At 34.4% G+C, this 19,223-nt stretch overlaps 1 protein-coding gene across 1 annotated transcript; it reads left to right on the top strand.

Moving 5' to 3' along the window:
* The first annotated feature begins 14,993 nt into the window (after positions 1–14,993).
* On the top strand, positions 14,994–18,941 carry LOC113706880 (serine carboxypeptidase-like 51). The gene is made up of 13 exons (XM_027228923.2): positions 14,994–15,232; positions 15,342–15,436; positions 15,531–15,638; positions 15,774–16,014; positions 16,108–16,151; positions 16,274–16,341; positions 16,433–16,538; positions 16,649–16,854; positions 16,945–17,014; positions 17,255–17,305; positions 17,721–17,773; positions 17,879–18,011; positions 18,610–18,941. Exons 1-13 carry the CDS (start codon positions 15,112–15,114, stop codon positions 18,682–18,684), a joined length of 1,371 nt encoding a protein of 456 aa, XP_027084724.1. The 5' UTR covers positions 14,994–15,111; the 3' UTR covers positions 18,685–18,941.
* Positions 18,942–19,223: the final 282 nt, after the last annotated feature.

The following is a 19,223-nucleotide window of genomic DNA, read 5'->3' as shown; positions in this document are numbered from 1 at the left end:
GGTGACCCTATGGGGAGGGGCGATCCAGACAAGGGCATAGGAGCAGTCCTAATGAGTGCCTACGCTACGCATCCGTTGGAAAAATATTGAAAAATATTGAAACTCTAGATTTTTAGAATGCAGGTCACGATATTAGATTTCTTAACTTATATTCAAATACAGTTTTAAAACTCTTTTAGTGATCAGCTACTCTAAAAAGTAGTTGGTTAACGGTAGATTTTATTCATCCAATTTTATTCCGCTAACTAGTACCATTTGATTTCGGTTTTGAGAGCTGCTGGTACTTTCTTGGCTGAGAAAAGAAAAAGGGAAAAGAAAACACAGAAACAAAGCCTTGAGTCGTTTGTTGGTTAACTCATCTAGTACAGCTGAAAACTTCTACTATTTGTCTGATGTTTTCTGCTACTCGACAGCGATATGGTTTAGAGACAAGTGTCAGAATTAAAAACCTTTTAGAGTTTCGAAGTAAAGATTGTTCTGGTGATTTGTGGGATGTCCTTGTATTTGCAGCAGCTAAACTAATTTGTGATTTAAACATTTTACCTAATTATTACCACCGTCTCTCGACATTATCAACTGACCATCATATACAGAAACAGTACAGTGTATGAGCTAGAAATATTATGTGGCAAATACCCGGAGTCCATTTGAATTGTTATTTTTTTTAGATTTTTTATAGAAAAATGTATTGTAAGGATTTGATATATGGGAGTTAAAAGTAAAATTTTTTTGAGAAAAAATAACAATTCAAACAAGATAAAAATTTTTACCTTTAACTCACATACATCAAATTATTACAACACATTTTCCTATAAAATTTCAGAAAATATCAATCCAAACGATTTCTAAGTATTTGCCGCATAATATCTCTCTCTATATCAATGGCGATAATTCTTGACTTCTTGACAAAAATTGTTACAACACATTTCTCCAATACAAATTAAGATAACTTGTGTTTAAAATGCTTACCCATGGTTTTCATGCACATACGAAAACTTCTAACTGGAAATCTATAATTTCATCAAGCCCTCCGTTTTGTTGTACAATGGGGATCCAAAAGTTCCAAGTTCTCGCTCTGCATATGAATTTTGAGAACAGCAACGGATGAATTAAAAGTTAAAATACATTGACCATACTGCGTTATGTGAATCACAAACCATGGGGTGGGAAGGACGTGGGGAGAAAGGGTGTAAAAAGAAAGAAAAAAAAACCACAAACCATGAAATAGGATTCTACTATCCTGGTAAAATATAGTAAGACTCGTATTCACGAGTTACTTCAACAGTTCAACTTTTGCAGTATTCATAGGGAAAAATGGTAGGTCTGATTAGATATAGTGTGGACAAAAACTAATTAATTCATATATAACAAAAACTAATTAATTCATATATTGTCCCTTGGCTCATGTCTAGAAGACGACATGGAACAACTCTTGTAAGGAGGAAATGCCGATTTGAAATATTTGGCGTGGCTTCTTGAATGCATACAGTATTATTGATTTGGACAGGATGCGAACGAGAGAAGGAATGGCAACAACCAGCATACATATTTCACTCAACATACAAAAAATGGAAAAAAGAAAACCATGAAAGACATATATTTGTCTCCTATACTATTCTTATAATCCTTGCATTTATGGCTTTGGCAATCTTCTTCCGGAGTGAAACCCGGCTGCCGCGGGGGAATTCTTGGAAGACGACGGTTGTGGGCCTGTGACATCCAAAGCTTGTTCTCGTCTAGAGAAAGGTGGCTGAATTTTATTTGAAATTTAACTGATAGGGTTGGAAGAAATAGTAGCGTGGTGTAATATTTTTTTTGACTTGTTAATTTGATGCATTTAGCGTTTAGGACTGTAACAACTCTTTATCAGATGCATGCTAAATGAGCGAAAAGTACATTTGGGCTCGAAATGTTCTTGAAAAATTTGCCAAAGCTTCATCCGACCATTTTCTTGATAACTTGTCTAATTCATTGATTTTTCAACAATTTTACCCTTCAATATTCTTCTAAGCTAAAAATTTGCACTGTAGTTTTACTTTCTTGTTTAAGTTATCTAACTCTGATCTACGAATATGAGCAATAAATATTTGCTCAAACCATGTTTTATGTTTACGAAGATTCAAAGTTCAAACTTCACCAAAATCGTCACGCTAAGTGCTTGCAATGAAGCATGAATGTATTTGAAAGAAAAAAGGAAGAGGTGTGTTCATAAATCGGTGAGGTAATATAGAGTTTTTGACTAAGTAAATTCTAAAATCAAATCCATTCAAAATGGATGTGAATAAGGTGTATATTTATCTCCATCAGAGAATATTACTAGTTCACCTTTTTAATCGTATGAGGAATAAAGCATGAATTCATCATCACGAATGGAAGCGAATCAAGCATCTACTTTGAAAATTAAGCGAATCAAGCATTTCAACTTTTGCCAGACTTGGGTGTTTTGTCATGATATTCAAGGACTAATGGCTTAGACCAAATGTTGGTGCAAAGAATTAATGAATACGTGAGAGGGAATATAGGTAAGAGGTCTCGAACACCTCTCACTTGTACTAGAAAAAAAGAATTTATCATCAATTGCTGTTGAAAATTTTATGATTGAAATTTGTCAATATTGTTCTGAATGCTCATTCCCGCACCATTATTGGTCCACAACGGATCTTCTGTCCCACACCCTGTGCCACTCTCTGTACCACTTTTTATTATATTGCTATTTTTCCTACATAAATTGGCGCATGCATGTATAGGCATGTATTCACCAATTTGTGAAACTTTAGGTCCCGTTTGGATTTTACTTTTTAGAGTTTTTATAAAAAAAATATGTTATACCAATTTAATATATGTGAAATAAAAAAAAATTAAAAATATATTCATAAAAATGTAAAAATTTACTTTAAAAAATAGCAATCCAAACATTGCCTTACATAGACAAATTGGTACGCCTCAGGATCCAATGCTCAACATTCATGTCTATTGTTTTAAGAGGGCAGGGACATTGAAAAGATGCCATTGTCCCAACCATCACTAGCCAGCAGAACCACTATAGCTTTCGTCACACAGAACTACTTATTGCCCTATGCTTTTGTCTTTTAAAACCAAGTTCTGTATCTGTGGCAGTAGATATGGATCCTATCTTGACAGGTGAATGTACCACAGCCATGCAAATGAACACAGTGAACACTGAAATGGAAACGCGACAACAAAGAAAAACACCAGAGTTTACTACAGGTCAAATTGTCATCCTTTCACCCCGCAAGTTGCACGACTTTGCTCTACATTCAAATATTCTCTCCAGCTTTTACTAAATTTTTTTTCAGGTCTGGAGACTAATCCCCCAAGTTAGGCAAAGTTTTGTTCCAAAGATACTCAATAATAGTAACACGTAAGGGTCAAATTTGGAATCTTACTGTAACTACAGACGATCAATCCCAATCGAGCTACCCACGGGGCTCCAGCTTTTACTAATAAGTAATTTTCTTGTAGCTGGGTGGAGTCTCCTTTGCCCTTACAGTAGTTTAATATAGGTAGTCTTTCTCGGTAAAAAAAAAAAGGGTAAACAGATGAATCAAAACATGACAGATTTTCGTATTTCAATGTATGTATATACAAATATCCAATACTCTTACTGGTCACAAAAAAGAAAAAAGAAAGTTTAATTTGAGAATGTAGTGCACTATGGACAACATGAATTTACCTGGACATTGATACCATATTTTATTATTAAGGACCCGTAAGCGAAATGTTAAAGTCTCTAAGTGACCATTCCCAAAGTCAAACTCAGACTAATTCTAAGCCTTGAAAGTCAAAGGACCTTTGTGAAAGGCGAAGCACAAGAACCGGTTTTGCCTAGGGAAGAATCTTGAGACCTGAAATAAACTCTTCATAGTCTTATAATTTCTTAGGTATTGAATCATTACTCAAGGGGTTAGAGTCCCAAACTCAGGAGAAAGAGCACCGTCATGTTCAAATTAAGTATACCATTCTCCTAGGATGCCATGAATCCACAGCTCTAGACATCTTGATCTGGATAGATGTATCTATTACCAAGGAAACATGCATGTACAGGTATGGGAAAGACAGAGCTGGGTAAATTCGTGGGTCTTCTTACAATAATGAAGCAAAAAATATTTAAGTGTACTACATGGAATCTTTGAAAATCGAGGCAGGGTACCCTAAGCCCACCACCATCCCTACTTGGGGACTTGCTGCCCATTCTGAATGACCTTCATTGTGTACCACATAAGACATACCTTCCCCGCTAGCTCATTAATCTTGAGGTATGACAAAATTAAAGACAACTTGTGACAAATTCATACATGTATGTTGATCAGGTTTTCCTGCTTGAATTATTGTGTGGATCTTTGAAAAGTTTGCTTTCGTTTCAATTGAAATTATTTAACATCTTCGTTCACTCCTCAACAATGACAATCCCTGAGTTATAAAAAAATGGTAAGAGTTTAAAGGTGCATTCATGCAGCCTATTAGAGCTTCTTATCTTACTATATCAGACACAACGGGAGCTAAGCAAGGATCGATCAAAGAAGTGAAAAAAAAATAAAAAGATTAATTAATATTTACTCTGATAATATATACACTAACAACTGTACATATATACATACACATCGCAAATGCAAATTTTAGAGTTTAAATTCAAATTTTATACAGTTAATGTAAGAATACTTAATCGAAAAGACAAACAAAAAATTTTGCCTTCAGATACACTGTAACTACCTCAATCCTTGCTCTTTAGCTAGCCTCTATTCCATAAAAAATTTAGGCCTTGTTTGGATTGCCGGTTTCTGTCGAAAAATTATGTCGTTTTCCGTGATCACATTTTCCTATTACCTTTTTCCCTCACATATATCAAATCGCTACAGTAATTTTTCCATGAAAAATCACGAAAAATGCAATCCAAACACAACCTTAGTTACAAGGACTGACCTAATTAAGCAAAGCTTTCCGCGATCTAAGCAAGCGTGTTGTCCATAAAAAGGGGAAAAAAGAAGTACTTCTCATAAAGACAACAACAACAACAACAACAGTAATATATTAGTAAATTATTTTAATAAATAACTTCTCCATAAACTTACCATCTCCGAATAATTCGCACAGTAATTTACAAGAAAAAACTACAAATTCAGGTACTAAAAGAACCAAGACAAAAATTGAACGGAAGAATCTAATCCGGATAAAGAACTTATGGATCACCGTTGTTCTAGCATTTATATCTATGACTATGACAAATGATACAAAGATTTTTTTCTCTCTATTGAGCATACAAATTTTATCCTAATAAATTTACAGGAAATCAAAAACCCAAGAGGGAATTCATGAACTTTTGCGTCTCTTCTTATTCTTACTACTTGTAGTTTGAGTTTCTGCGGCGGTTTCCGGTGCAACATGGCTACTAGTAGTAGAAGACATCTCAGAAGAAGAAGATTGGAAAAAGGATTCTACCTCTTCTTGTCCAGTTTTTTCAAAGAACTGCAACTTGGACAATTTCCTCTTACGTGAAATCCCTCTTCTTTTTGGTTTCTTCGGTGCTGGTGGGCAGGTTTGAGGAGCTGGGATTTTTTGGTCTTGAGATACAGGCGTTTTACACTGATCTTCTTCATGATTGGTCCCCGACTTCTTTGGCTTCTTCTCATCTTCTTCGCTCAAATTCTTTGACGAACTTTCCTCTACAGCATGAGCTTTGGACATGTATAGTTCGAGAATATTTAGGTGCGGCTTTGTTTGGGACCGAAGAAGTGAAGGAGAAATATGAAGGAAGAGGGAAAGAAGCGTCACATATGTGGAGAAGAAAGAGGAGACATATACGTTTGAGTATGTTGTCTTCGATCCCTTCCTTTCTTTTCTTCTGTTGGATTCTTTGGTTTTCTTCGTCGACACAATTTGTTCTACGCCGATTTGAGTTATTGTTCCCTTCTACTATAATTCTATGTAAGAAGATAACGTTATGGATCGCTCTCAATATGACGACATAAAACAATTACCAGAGGTACCAAGGTAAACATATTTATAGTGGTCGTTCTTCTTTCTTTTACCTGGTGAAAAAAAGATTTCTAAGCAATACAAAGAAAGTGTAACAGCTATTTTTCACCAGTAATAATTTTTTTTTTTTACCATTCTTAGGTTTTTTTTTTTTTTTTGGTAATTGTTTCCTTTGTGGAAAGAAACACTGGGGTAAATTTTACAAGAAAAACCCTTTTAGGCCACCATATAGTACGTTCCAGACTTTGAAAGTGGATTACAATATATGTTGACTATATTTGCATAGGTAGCTAATCAAAGACGTTTCTAGATGATGGGATTATCTCAGGTACAATTTCCTTGCTGGTTGACTATGATAATTAAAAAAAAAATTGATAAGTCCAAGGTGTAGAAGTATCCAAATAGTTAAATGATAAACCTCCTTGGAAACCCTTGATTAATAGTATTTAATGCTCGCCAAAAAGCACATCTGGACATTATTGACTTTACATCCTAATCTGCTTTCATTTGGTTTTTACTTTGACTTCATCCAATGAACATTATATCACCCACTTTAGGGGTCATTCGTTGGAATTCCGAAACCACGTCAAATTGCAGCTTAATTACCGGTGCAAGGACACTTCTTGTTATGCAAATCTGGCGCAGAGCCAGAAAAATTCTTAGTGGGGGCAAAAGCAACACTAAAATTTTTTACCTGCTCTTTTTATAGTTTTTTAAGCAAAGCAAAAAAAAAAAAAAAAATCACCAACAAGTGCAAATGATGCATATAATCCATGAAAAACATAAAAAGACAAATTCAAAATTATTAATGTAATAATAATTTTATTTCAAAAACAAACTAAACTATTTACAATTGCTCATTGCAAATTTTTATGTTTTGATAACTAATTTGGTTGTGCAAGTGAGAATGGCTCTCGGTTGTGGAGGGAAAATGGGGACCAGTGGAGGGAAGGGAAATTGAGAAGTGGGGACAAAGGAAGTGAATGATATGATTGGATGAATTGATCAAGAGAAAGAGTAACTAGCTGCTTGATTGTGGAGGATAGTGACTCTCGGTTGTGGGGGAAAAATGGGGAACCAGAGGAGGGAAGGGAAATTGGGAAGTGGGGGTCAAAGAAAGTGAATGATATGATTGGTACTTGTTAGTTAAAATGAAAAAGCTTTTTTTTTAACTTATTTCAAATGGAATTTGTGCCTCACGTATTTTTTTTAGAATTTTAGTTTATGAACTAACTTAAAAATCACGTAATTCTTTCACATCCTTTCTAAAAAAACTCAGAAGGAACACTTAAAATTATGTTAAAATTGTATAAGCATTATAGGAATTCACCTTAAATCCGCCCTGATGCAAATCCTTTTAGACAAGAGGATGACGTGGTACCCAAAAAAAAAACTCATTTCTTCTAGTGATACGAGTTTCAATACTAATAATATAGGAGTAACTCGTAAATGCATTAAAAGTGTGAAATTCATTTGGGTTGTTATTTTTTGAAATTTTTGTCAAAAAAAAATTACTATAGCGATTTGATGCATGTAAGATAAAAAAATAATCAAAAAATGTATTCAGAGAGAATATAATTTTTTTTAAAAAATGATAATTCAAACAAGGCTAAGATATTGCAAGCTAAAACGGGCTAAATAATTAGCACACAACTCGCTCTCTTTCTTAAATTGTACCGTGTATATGCAATTTCTAAGCAAGACAACAAGAAAAAAATAGTTCCTCCATGTCAATTCAGTGTAAGTACCCTTTCGATCAAAACAAATACATGTCTATTACGCACAAAATAATTCACACTTGAAAACAAAACAATACAAATAATCGATCAATACGTGGTCGAAGAATGAATGATTTGAAGGGAGAAAGAGAAGTGCACGTGGTGGAAAGCCATCCTCCAACCCAAGCCCCGTTGGTCTTTTCGATAATTAATAATATCAATATAATGACTTTGATGTTCACTCCTGCTTGACATTAAACCTTGCGCTTCCTGCCCCTGCAGTCCTGCTCCTCCTCCTCGGCTCCTCCGGGTCACACGGGAACTGTAGCAGCGATGGTCTGGTTTGTATGTACCCTTATCTTCTCTCTCTCTCTCATTTCACCTGTCATAGTCATATCTCTCTCACACTTGTCTGTATTGTTATTGCAATACAAAAAAAGCTGCATTGGATACCGTTTTGAAATTGGAGTATAATGAAAATCCCAAGTCTGATGTGGACAAAGGAATTTGAAGACTTTTATTTGGGCTAGCAGCCACCATACTTTCCTCCCCACATTCCACGTTCGGTTGTTAGCTCACCAGGCTGCCATCATTTTCCTTGCTGCAGTTTTCGGACTTAACTAGCAATTGCAGCTGTTTCGTGCACAAATTTGACACATTTTTTAGATAGATAGCCTTTGAGATTGATACCTCCAACAATGCTAACCCCCCTTGGGATAGTCACCTGATCTAACCTAATATACCCTGCTACCAGGTCCCATCAATTAATTCAGCACTGGTTGCACGGATCCATATAAAAATATATAAATCCTTGGGTTGGTAGTTATACGGATATGGGGGTATCAACCTTCCTTTGCTGGAGACGTTTCAGGCAGCCTAGTAAAGATTGATCTGAATTACCGGATAACGGTTTTCTTTGGTATCAATATGTAATTAATTGTTGGAAACAGTTGTTCATAATTATGGAAGTCGATCTAAGTTAGCACTACCTAATTTTGATTGAATCTCATAAAAAACATTTGTGTTATGAAATTTATTTGTTCATATGATCACTACAAGGCTATTCAAATCATTTACTACAAATTTTTCATGCATAATGCTTTCACAAATTGTTTTCTATTTGTGTAAATTTTATATGCAGTACTCATAGTTTATCCACTATGACCGTTCTATCTATGATACATGTGCAAAAATTGAATTTTAAATTCATATTTTTCATAGTTATCATTCATCTAAAACTAACCGTTGTCCGTTAGTATATACCCCCTCTGTCCCATTTTGATAGTCCTAGTTTTTCTTTCACATAATTTAAGAAAAAGTAGTTAATTTTGTTGAAAAAATAAATTTAAATTGCTATTTTCCTAAAATACCCTTACATTAAATAGAGTACAATTTTATATTAATTATTCATGGAAACTTGAATTGATCGTTTATAAGAACTTGAATTAATGGTCAAGAAACAATGTACATTAAATAGGGTAGTTTATACTAATAACAACTTATATTGTATAAGGGTATTTCAGAGAAATTAAAAGATAACTATATTTTTTAATTGGAAAGTGGATTATAATTTGGAACAGACGAAAAAGGAAAACAGGACTATCAAAGTGGGACGGAAGGAGTAAAAGATTAATCCTTCTATTTGTCTTTGTACTTTTTTATTTTAATTTTTTTAATTTTTTTGGGACAATAAAGCCTAAGAGGAGAGGAACCTAACCTAATTTTAGGGCACATACGCATTATGTGGCTCAGATTGTAGGTTCCCTCCCATTCTCTTTTATCTTTAAGACATAGGGATGATTTTCACATCTTGCGGGGTGTGATACGACAATGAGATAGAAGGATGTGATATGATGAGGTAGAATGCAAAGACAAGGAACGGCTTTGCCTACTCTTAACGACAAAGCAACGCTCATAAGGAATTCTATTAAAACTAAGAAATATAGGCTGCCTGTGCTATCCACATTCCATGCTCCACGCCAGAATGAATAGAACTTTTCGGGAAAAAGCCTATTATTTGAGGAAGCATCAAGGTTGGTCTTGGGGCGTCGTTTGACTCGGAAAATGACCCGTCACCAACGTACATTTTGCAAAATTTTATCTTGGGCTTATTGAAAGAAGCCCATTTCTAAGCTCCGGTACAGTTAACATGACAAAGAAAGTAGACATAGTTTGTTTTGATGTCAATCATTACTCATAATGGAGCTTCCTCATCTTCTTTCTGCGCCCAAAGGTTTTGCACGTCTATGAGAGTTCGGGCTAAAGCCCAAGGTGTCAGGCAGTGCATTGCACAAAAAATATCAAAAGAATGACAAGTTTAGGGGTTAATTTTAGAACCTCCCTTGAGATTTTTAACAATTTCACTTAATTTGCTTGAGATTTTAAAAATTATACATATCTTCCTTGAGTTTATCATTTTGGTACCAAAAACTATTCAATAATCAAAATTATGAATGAATAACAGAAAGTGCCCTCATGAAATTATGAAGTTTATTTTACCTTCTTATAAAATTCTTTAAAAAATTTAGAACATACACAAAATCTCAAACTCATTTTCTACCATATATTTACCATTTTAAATCTTTCATGTTCCCACATCTCAAATTATTACCATCATCACCTCAACCGAAAAAAAATCAGCACCGTTAAGCTCAAAAAATTTCACCAACTACATTAATATAACATCATATCCCTCGACTGTTAGAGTACTAACACTAGCTCTATCCTTTTAAAATTTTTAGCTTACATCTTCTTCTATTCATCTCCAAATCCTCTAAGTAAAGCTAAAAATTGATTTGTAATATGTTAAAATTATGTTTAGGACGCAATTGATTATTCCATGTTTGAAAGTTGTTTTTGTTTCGATTAAATGTCTAATTATGTGAAATGCATTCATATGTGCAAAATTAGAAATAGATTGTTTAATTGCATGAAAAATATTAATATGTTAAGATCATTATGGTCATTTTATAGGATCAAGGGAAGTAAGTATAATATTGAAAACCCCAAAAATACTTGATAAAATTATCAGAAACCTCAAAGGAGGTTTCTAAAATTATCACGAAGATTAATATTCCCACACTCCTCTTTCATTTTTCTTTCTCAGAAAATACTAAAGATTGTCAAAAGTTAAAATATGTAGAAGAACCGTCTTTTTCTATTTAGGATAAAAAATAGAAAACTAAAATCATAATCAGTCAGTTATACATTTCTCTTAACTGTGTTTACTGCCAATTCATTGCTTTAGGTGCATAATTTTTACCTAACGAAACAAATTATTCTCTCTTCCTTCCCATTCATATACTTGTGATAAGATAATTAACTGGACCACTTTTTGCCAAAAGATATTTATTGCTCTACATGAAGCCATGATGTAGAGCAATCAATATCAAGAGATAACAACATCACTTACCATTTTTCTTAAACAGTATCGTGGGCAATGCCCATAAAACATGATGCTCATTGACTACACTTGTATAAGTAGCCCAGATGGGGGTTGGTTGCCCTGTCATCTCTCCTTGTCTCTCCCTTGTGGTGGAAAATGTTCATAAAAATATGGCATAATCGATCACTTAATGCTTGAAAAATTTACCTATGGATTCTTTTTCGGCTTTTTTTTTTTTTTGTAACATGTGTATCGAAAATATGGTTAATATACAGGTGCCCTTTGGTTTTGGTAATTTACATGAAATCAATCAAGAAAGATATACTACTCGCTCTTCCTTCCTTAGGTAGCGATCTCAAGTAGTAATTAACCCCATGACTCAGTTCGGTCCACCTTCCCCTTTAGAGGAAGATAGCATAGGAGTTGTAGTTTGTGAAATGGGAAAAAAAAAAAAAAGGACATGATTTACAATAGCACGACATCTTTTCACTGATTTTATACTAGTCATTTTTATACTGGATTGTTGATGCAAAAAATATAACTTAGTAATGCATATGGAGATTGATTAACTAACTGTAGATATTCTTTATTCGAAGATACCATTTTGGTTAACTGCACAAAGTCAATTATGATTTTAATTGTTTTTCAATTAGTAGCTCTGTATTTTCATGATGAATTCGTGTAAAATTACTTTTCCAATATATGATTCTAATCTCAGTAATTCTTTTTATTAAGAAAATTCTGTGTATACATTATTATCGTTGAATATTGCATTCTCCATTGCATCGTTGCCATGTTGTAACAAATAATTTGGACCACATGCACCTAACATCTTGAAAGAAAGGGAAAAGAAACTCATGGACTAGAAATGTAGAAGAAAATTAGGAGGGGAAAAAGTGTTGGTCAATTGATAATAAAAAAAATGCAGGAAAGGAGTGAAAAACACTCGTGTAGTTCGGTCTGTCGTTTTAGTTGAAATGATTTATGGGGCACTTCCATCAACACTTCCATCCACCGCCAAGAGTCATCACAAACGTCACAATAATAATTTCACTCTCTATTATTTGATCAGAGTAATATATTGCATCGTTGTGATGGCCTTATTCAAAAAGTTATCAAAATTTTTCTTTTTTCTGCAAGACTCGAGTTTGAGTGAATTCGATTTCGACCACTATTGTAAATAAGTCAAAACATATTTTTCGCATCACAGGTCATTTACAAGATTACGCGATCTTTTGAAATGAAATAATCTGTTCTTACCAATTCAATCAAGTTATGATAGTGGGGTCGAGTCTATATAGCATATTATGGAGGCAAGAAAAGCAGGAAACAGCAGCATGGGACATGGGACATCATAAATCCAGAAATTCCATGTTGTCCAAAGAGTGGTGTACATCTTGTGCGTATACGTTAGCTGTGGAACTTCTGTTGACAACCTATTTAGCACGTTTCCCAAAATAATAGAAGTAGTAAAAGATAAAGGAAGCCAAAAAAAAAAAGGGGGTGGACAACAGCATGATCATTACTTAGAACAGAAAAAAAAAAGAGTATGGAAAGCTATTTGACAGTGAAACTAAGAGGACAAGCGGAAGGGGGAAAGAGAGAGAGAAAAGAAGAATCCATTATCCATATATTCTCTTCTATTGTTGTATTCAGTATTCCATGTTGTTATTCTTTGGGAGAAAGAGACCAGACCAGGTTTATGAACAGTTCATTTACAAATTACAAGATTCGGTTCAAATGTTGGGTTTTCAAACCATTCGGAGGTAATGACGTTTTTTGAGTTCCTAATTTGCAAACTTTTTTTTTTTTTCAAACGATTTCACAAATTATCTACGATTTATGTCCTTTTTCGGGCGTTCATAATTATGTTTGAATTCCCATATCTAATACAGCTTAGCACTTGGATGTGAGTTTTCTTTTATTTTACACGTTAGTGCTAAGCTTAGCACTTAGGACATGAGTTGTCCTATTAAATAACCAGTTCAACACATAAAATTATGAGGGTAAATAAATTGGTTAGTCCCAATAAGGGAGGATATCAATATAGTACAGCATATGTTGTGGTAATTAATATACAAAAGTTTTTCAACAGTAAATTAATTAGTAGCAAGATTAATTCTGTCCTTGATTAAGATTTAAGAAATACATACTGGTTGAAAACATTTAAGTAACAAGAAAGTTAGAGTGATTGACAAAAATGACATGTAGGAGTACAACAAAAATGACACATAAAAAAAAATGCATTTAGTTTCCGGGGGGGGAATGGACAATTAAATTTTGTCGAGTTAATTTTGGTTTAGTGCAATTTTCCCAAGATTCAAAACATTTCAGACTGAGTTGATGTTCACAAATAAAATTTTCAAAGTAGACAAAAACTAATTTACACCAATAATATTTAGAGTAAATTTTATATACACTGACAGTATATACATTATTATGATTGGACACACGATACATATGTAAAATTTAAATTTCAAATTCAAATTTGGATTATACCTACCAATTACAGTGATTGACGACAATGAACAAAAGTTTATACTAACACAAATGGGACATAAATGATATTAACAGCATTAAGAAGCGTATAAATTTTCGTCATATTTAGGTGCTCGAATAGCAGCTTGCATTCAGTTGACTTCATAGTCGAACCACTTCGATGATTTAAAAACACAAATCAATATTATTATTTGATTTCCCCAGTCAAATATCCTGCAAAAGTGGTCTTCAAGGAGTAGTTGATTTGGATTTTCTTCTTCTTTTAATCCTCTTCGTTTGGCGCGTATGATTGATTGAGGAGTCCAATGAATTTAGAAATATTATTAATTCAAGTTTGGTTTGCGTGTGTATTCTGCTGTTGAATTCACCACACCAAATGATGAAAACTAAAAAACGAGTGGTCCGGTCCAATCAGTGATTTTCGGTTTGATCTTGAGTGGAAAACACTCATAAAGATTATAATTCATTCCAATCAAATTATAAAATAACTTGACTCTTTGTGCTTCCTCAGGAAAATAAATTATAATTTTTGTATGACAATCCATTTAGAAACAGAAATTGTACAGTGAAATATTAAAGATCTCTGCATTAATGCACTTTATACGTAAACTTAACCTAATCTTGATCGATTAATTTGGCAATCAATGACTCTGAATGCAATTGGGCTTGTTGCTTTGGATCAAATCAATTGGGTATGGTATGTGCCAGTTTTTGGAGACATGGGATGTCCTTCTGGTAGCTATTAGTAGTATGTGTAACACTACGCTTAGCCCTTTTGTACACTAATTGCATAATTAACAAAGAGCCTGTCTGACGAATGTTCATTGAGTAATTATTAAGATATATTTAGGTATTAGATTGGAAAAGTATATAAATGAATGTAAGAGAGAATAATAATTGTTAGTTCTGTGTCCATGATAGTGCGAATGAGATTTATGTGTCTTAACGGTTAGAAAAATCATTAACAAATACTACTACCTTTTAATAATCCATAAATTACCCAGTTTAATATATATATATCCAAGATTCACCTACCTTTTACATAAAGTAATCTTTGCAAATTTGGAATATTACCCCATGTTTTAATTAATCTCACATGGGGAAGGTTTTGTTACTGGAGCATCCAATTATTGACTTGCGGCATGACATGGGCCAATGGTGGTCCTAGATTGGCATGTCTTGCAAGCTTCAGTGACTTGTAAATTAACCTATTTTTATCTATTCACCCTGTGAATTGACAGTTGACAGATGCTCTAAACAAATAGTTTCCCTAATCGTTCATCTTGAAGATTGATCTGTGAAGTCAAATTTATTGGCTGCTTTTGTTAGCTGTTGCCACTATTTTAGTTGTGTCTGTTGCAGATAGCGACTGGTACAACATATATATATGGTCATTCTTTTTGCACATATAATCAAACTATCTTTAGTCCTTCAGCTTTCATCAATCTCTGCACATAAAAACTTTTCATAGCCTGATTTTGTGGGGATTGGTTCTCTCTCTTTTTTGTGTCTGATATGAAAAAGTCCCACGTTGTTGTTTCTCTTCTTCTGGTTCTACTGTTTCATGAGGGAGTAGACAGCGCAGTTAGAACTCAAGATGGATCCGAAGCGTGGGGCTATGTTCAAGTCAGGCCAAGTAAGCTAAATCCCAGCTGCAATCTTCATCCCAATTCAGATATTTAGTAGTGCTGAATTATTTGGATTTATCTCAGAATGCTGATCTTGAATTCTTGCGTTTCTTTCAGAGGCTCACATGTTCTGGTGGTACTACAGAAGCCCAAACAGGATTGAAGATCCACAAAAGCCTTGGCCAATAATTCTTTGGTTACAGGGTGGTCCTGTGAGTATCAAAATACTTGTGCGATGCTCTCAAGTTTCAATCTTTACTGCCTTTTGTTTTTCTGATACAATTATCTGTATCTTGCGAACTCAAGGGCGCTTCAGGAGTTGGAATTGGTAACTTTCAAGAGGTTGGGCCTCTAGATGAGTTCCTAAAGCCGAGAAACTCAACATGGTTGCAGAAAGCTGATCTCCTGTTTGTGGTACGTACTGGGAAGTATAATGTCCGTAAATTATCACGAGTATTATTGCTGTTTTACAAATTTAATGGGATTTTTCTGGAGGGATTTGTTTTACATTCTTATCTGATTTTGTTTTCGCGAATACAATGTCTATAGGACTATCCAGTTGGGACAGGATACAGCTTTGTGGAAGACACCACATTATTTGTGAAGAGTGATGTCGAGGCTGCAACTGATGGAACTACATTGTTGATTGAAGTATTCAATAAGAATGAGACCCTCCAAAAGAGTCCTCTGTATATTGTAGCAGAGTCTTATGGTGGCAAATTTGCTGTTACTCTAGCTTTATCTGCTTTAAATGCTATTCAGGCTGGAAAGTTAAACCTAAATCTTGGAGGTGATTATTGCTTTTCTATACTTGAAACTGAGGATTACTACTGCTTTTCTCAACAATCCTAAAGTTCTGAGTTGTTACCTTTTTTTTATATAGGAGTTGCATTGGGCGATAGCTGGATCTCACCTGAAGACTTCACTGTAAGCAGTTTCAGTAATCTGTAACTGACCATGTTTCAGTTCTACATTCATCTCCTGATCCCTCAATTTTGCTTGTTTATGAAGTTAAAAACGGCTGACCAAGCTCTGTGATCAACGTGCAGTCTTCTTGGGGTCCTCTCTTGAAAGATGTCTCGAGGCTTGACAACAATGGTTTGCAAAAATCAGACAGGTCCTTCATATACTTTTATCAGCTAGAACTGTTTAACAGGATCGAGCTAGAAGAATTTTCAGTTGTCTAATAGGCCTATTTCATAATGCAGTTTGGCTCTTCAAATCAAACAGCAAATTGCAGCTGGTAAGATGTCAGAGGCCACAGACACATGGAGCGCATTGGAAGGCTTGATTTCCCACTATAGTAACAATGTGGTATGGGACTGTGTGTTGTAAATGTTTCCATAGTTTAATCAAGTTCAGAGTCAATCAAAAAAAGATTTGTACTTTTATGCCTGTCTAAGTTGATTATCTATCACATTCAGGATTTCTACAATTTCCTCTTGGATTCAGACGAGGACCCTTTATCATTGACAGCTGCATCAGTAGAACTAAAACAAGAAATTTCTCTAAAAAGGTACTCAAGGTACCTTCAGACCTTGAGGTCCACTCCTGGAGGTGAAGCTGATCTTGATAAGTTGATGAATGGTCCGATTAAAAAGAAGTTAAAGATCATACCACAAAATCTCACGTGAGTTTTCTGATCATTCGAAAATCTTCACACATTCCCTCCGAGCTCCAGTACTGGATTGTCATTAACGTTGTAAAAGGGTTTTAACAGGTGGGGAGAGCAGTCCAATCAGGTTTTTGCAGCACTGCAAGGTGATTTCATGAGTCCACGGATCAGTGAGGTACTAAATCAGATTGTTTTTTTCTTTTCCGGGACAAAACATGATCAATAAATTCAGGATGATCTGCTGATATTTTGTCTGAACAGTTTACAAATGAGTTGTTGCTTTCTTAATTATTGTACTTGCCTTCCAATCTAAGCAGAGCATCCTTTGGCATCCGAATTGACACAGGATAGGACCAATATTATTGTCACTTTTATGCATTGATTTTACTTTTATTTGTTCAACCGTATTTTGCAGGTGGATGAACTCTTAGCAAAAGGAGTGAATGTATCTATCTACAATGGACAAGTAAGGCCTCGTTTGGGTTGCTACTTTTAGGAATTTTTGTTAAAAAAGTATACTGTAGCGATTTGATGCACGTGAGGGAAAAAGATGATTGAAAAATGTGTTCACGAAAAACGTAAAATTTTTCTATAAAAATCACAATCCAAAAGATTCCTGTCAGATTTAAACAAAAGAAGTACATACCTTCAGTCTAAGCAAAAGAAATTGGTTATAAGATATTTGCGGGAGAGAGATTTATTGACTGCAATTGAATTATGCAGCAGTGCCAATAGAATAAGAAACACAATCTTGATCAGGGATGTGTTATGATCATCTATGCTAGTAGTACCATTTAACTTGGTCCATTTCTTTTTTTTTTTTTTATTAAGGTGAGTAGTCCAATTGAAGGTATTACAACAATTTTGTTGTTTGCTTGTAGCTTGATCTCATCTGTGCAACCAAGGGAACCAACGCATGGGTTGAAAAGCTCAAGTAAGAAGAAGTCATAACTCATAACTCTCCCCCCCCAAAAAAAAAGGGGTTAAAGGTTTTTTGGTTCTTCATTCTGATCAGTAATTCTCTATGTTACCTTCACAGGTGGGATGGGATCACAAATTTCTTGAACACGGATAGAACGCCTCTGTACTGTGGAGGTGAAAAGAGCACAAAGGGTTTCACCAAGTCATACAGAAATCTACATTTCTACTGGATTCTTAAAGCTGGCCACTTTGTAAGTCAAACTGTCTATTCTCATATTTATTGCTAACTTTTGTCTCTGTTATAAAATTATGAGTCTTGACAACTCACACTATTGACTTGAATCGCTATAATATTAGTACCTTATATCATAGCAAATCTCTTCATACCTAACCCCCCCCCCCCCCCTCTCTCACCCCCAAAAAAAAACCAAAAAAAGGGCAAACTATAATTCTTTCTCTTAATTTTTCTTCCTTATATATATTTTTTTGTTTGTTTTATGAAGGAAGTGAATAAGTAAAGTTATGATATAGAGTAAATTTTATATACACTAACAGTGTATACACTATCACCGTTTGATTTATGATATGTGTGCAAAAGTTAAATTTCAAATTTGAATTTTTCATAGTTGATTAACCACACAAACTTGATGTGTGAGAGTTCTTGAAATGATGTAACTAGCATCTACTGCCATTATTGGCTGGCCGACAATGTAGCATCAGAGTTTCAAAAATTTCTTTGGTAGAAACTTCATAGGTATTTTGTTAAGAGTTACAAGAGAATTTTCTTCTTATATGTCCTGAAATGTTCAATAATAAATAATATGTTTCCCTGGTTGTATTCTTTTGCAGGTACCTGCGGAGCAGCCTTGTGTAGCATTATCGATGATAGGAAACATCACGCAATCGCCTGTTGCTTCGAAGTAGAGACTTTTATACTTTCCCAGTTTTTAAAATCCCTTCAACCATTGACAGAACACATACACAACATAGACACTGAAGCTATATGAACAGAGGAGATAGCCAAAAGCCCACCCACAAAAAGGGCAAAAAAAAAAAAAACCCCAAAGAAGAAGAGCAATAATGTCTATATTCATTGTGAAAAAGAAAGAAATTATTTCGATTTTATCTTCTTCCATCTGGTCATTGCTCCAGTTTTCGATTTATGACATAGTTTTGCATCTGATCAACGCGTACCATTTCACATTTCACGTTACTAGCTATTATTGAATGACTCTGGTCATAGCATTGAACAGTTTATTTTACTTTTTTTTTTATTTTTTTGGGTTAGATTTTATAGTTTATTTTACATTTTGCAAAATAAATTGTGCAGACAAATTGCGCATTCGGCCGGGAAATGGGCCTTCGAATTACATGACTTGAATTGTTTGTGTATAAGAAGTACTCCATGTATTAATCCACTCTTGACTCTACCATATATATAATTGGGTATGGTGCGTTGTTGG

The sequence above is a fragment of the Coffea arabica genome, chromosome 1e, assembly GCF_036785885.1.
Source record: "Coffea arabica cultivar ET-39 chromosome 1e, Coffea Arabica ET-39 HiFi, whole genome shotgun sequence".
NCBI classification, from domain to species: domain Eukaryota; kingdom Viridiplantae; phylum Streptophyta; class Magnoliopsida; order Gentianales; family Rubiaceae; genus Coffea; species Coffea arabica.
The sequence above is the reverse complement of the archived record's forward strand: the minus strand, read 5'-3'. Positions and strand labels throughout refer to the sequence as shown.

What these genes read in the sequence shown, in the direction of transcription:
- LOC113706880 (XM_027228923.2), top strand. Translation starts at nt 15,112, where the DNA reads ATGAAAAAGTCCCACGTTGTTGTTTCTCTTCTTCTGGTTCTACTGTTT. An exon ending in AAGCTGATCTCCTGTTTGTG is followed by an intron (nt 15,639 to 15,773) that starts GTACGTACTGGG and finishes CAATGTCTATAG; the next exon opens with GACTATCCAGTTGGGACAGG. An exon ending in ATCATACCACAAAATCTCAC is followed by an intron (nt 16,855 to 16,944) that starts GTGAGTTTTCTG and finishes GGGTTTTAACAG; the next exon opens with GTGGGGAGAGCAGTCCAATC.